Source organism: Mizuhopecten yessoensis, unplaced genomic scaffold (assembly GCF_002113885.1).
Source record: "Mizuhopecten yessoensis strain PY_sf001 unplaced genomic scaffold, ASM211388v2 scaffold627, whole genome shotgun sequence".
Taxonomy (NCBI): Eukaryota; Metazoa; Mollusca; class Bivalvia; order Pectinida; family Pectinidae; genus Mizuhopecten; species Mizuhopecten yessoensis.
In genome coordinates this window covers 67,140-69,535 of record NW_018403641.1, presented here as the reverse complement: position 1 = coordinate 69,535, position 2,396 = coordinate 67,140, and the positions used below count along the sequence as shown (strand labels likewise).

Below are 2,396 nucleotides of genomic sequence, written 5' to 3'. Positions count from 1 at the left end.
TGTTTAATACTGTTAGATGTGATACATGTATATAGGTGTGTTATTGCTGCCGTGGTCTCTGATTAGTAGAATGTTTAATACTGTTAGATGTGATACATGTATATAGGTGTGTTATGGCACTGCAAATGCTAATGCAGCAACCATTTTCTGATGGACAGAGAAGACGACCACCGTAAATTGGTCTCTGATTGGTCAAAATCTTGAAATTGTTTCACTGCAATTTGAAACAACTTCTGTTTCGCTATTGGACAACATGGGACATGGCAGGGCTTTCCATTGGTCATTATTTGTGATATAGTTTCTATTTAGATTAAACTTGGTATGTAAGTGTATTGTGCTTCTGTGAACCGTGACTTAAGCGGGTCCATTCATCTGATAAAATGGTCACTGTTGTCTGGCTTCGGACAGGTCAAAGGTTGTTTCCCTGTTTCGATAGAAATCGGTATGTATGTGTATAATTGCACTATATACTCAATCATTACTTCCTTTGGAAATCGGACAACTTGCTTGTCATTGCTTGGCTTCTGTTGTTATTCATATGTTATAATCATGTATTATAATCATTATACTCAGTCGAGCAAGTTACACAGGGAACACACAAAACCAGTAAATGTGTAAAAACGTACACAAGAATATACGTTTATTGAAAATAAATATTAATTTATTTTTGTCATGATTATGACCATAACGAAATATGTGCAAATATATACGTTATATTGTTTTATTCCGCCGATATATTATCCATCAGGAACACCTTTGGTTTTACTAGGATGGCATCACAATAGACAACTTATAGAAATGTTTGACATGTAACATAATCCAGTGTAATATATAATTACATAATATTTCGGTAAAAAAAGCTTCTTTCAACCTAGGGTAACAAGATGTATTGATTATTTTCAGATTGAAAGTTACCGTAATAATATATAACAATGGAGATCGATACGAAAGTATTTGAGGAAGAAGATTTGTTAGACCCTGAAGAGAGGGAGGAAGAACAAAAATGGGCGGAAGAGTTCCGAAAGCGTCAGGAAGAAATGTCCCGACAACGCCGAAAGTATGAGGAGAGGAGGTAAGCATTGTTCTTTCAAATGCAGTGTATGTTACAAAGATTATTTTATGTTTTTACTCATAACGAAGTCTATTTGACCGATTGAGAACATTATAAACACTAGTCCGAATTTTTTTCTTATTTCAATACTAAAACACACGCTAATCCCACGATTACTATAACGTAATACATCCACTAGACACTACCTCAGAAATACATTGTTTTGTATAGGGTTGATATGACTGCAATTCATGCACTAATCAGATACACATAAATCATGGTTGACACTACAGACACACGCCTAGTAAGCATGGTTCCCACCAAAGACACAAATGCAGAAACTACATTTTCTAGCAAAGAAACCCATACAGTAACCATGATTGATACCACAGTAAAATACCTAGTAACCAGTCCACGGTAACCACGGTAAACATCATAGCATTACGTATAGTTCTCATGGTTACTACCACAGAAACACGCAAAGTAGACATGGTTACTATCACAGATACACATACAGTAACCATGGATACTACCACAGTCACACATACAGTAACCATGGTTACTACCACAGACACACGTACAGTAACCATGGTTACTACTACATACACACATACAGTAACCATGGTTACTACCACAGACACACATACAGTAATAATGATTTATACTACAATAATATACGTTATAATCATGGTAAATAGCATTGGATTACATGCAATGCCCTTGGTTAATACGACAAAATCACACCTAGTAACCAAGATTACTTCCACAGAAACACGCGTTACGTGGTTTAAATCACAGAATCACATGTAATAACATATTTATATATATAATGAGAAAGATAAATGTCTAAAACATCTCTTAATATTGATTCTGTTGAAATGACATTTTGATCGAGTATCCTTATGATTCGTTTATACTTGTTGGGCTATGTTTAAACATTCACTTCATAGTAGTATACTGTGGCTTGGTAGGTCTTCCTCCGTATGTTGTATCGGGGCTTTAGGTAGTTTTCTAGGCGATCTGTTTATCATCCGATCTTTAAATGAAGTTTACAGAGAAACGACGTCAATGCACCTTCAAACCCTTGTTATACCGCTGATATTTATTTAGTAACAACCCATTTCTTTTTGGATATACAATAAAAAAAACTGGTTATCCAAGTATTGTTACGAAAATCGAAGTGTCCAGACTAACGAGATATAACGTGGTGGAATACGTCGCAATGACCTCGATTCTTATATATTTATTATACCCTACCAGAAGGATCAAAGTTAGTTAAACATTAGCTAGTATACAATGTCTCTATAAAATACAACGTAGTTAAAGACACTACGTCCGAGGTCTT

The 2,396-nt window shown here is 35.1% G+C and overlaps 1 protein-coding gene across 1 annotated transcript in view; it reads left to right on the top strand.

The window, feature by feature from the left end:
- LOC110451173 (Golgi resident protein GCP60-like) overlaps positions 1-2,396 on the top strand; it is a 22,790-nt gene that overhangs the window by 13,453 nt on the left and 6,941 nt on the right. The window contains exon 3 of the mRNA XM_021499047.1: positions 904-1,072. Within this exon, the coding sequence (XP_021354722.1) occupies positions 933-1,072 (140 nt within the window). The 5' untranslated portion in view covers positions 904-932. The remainder of the gene's footprint in view (positions 1-903; positions 1,073-2,396) is intronic.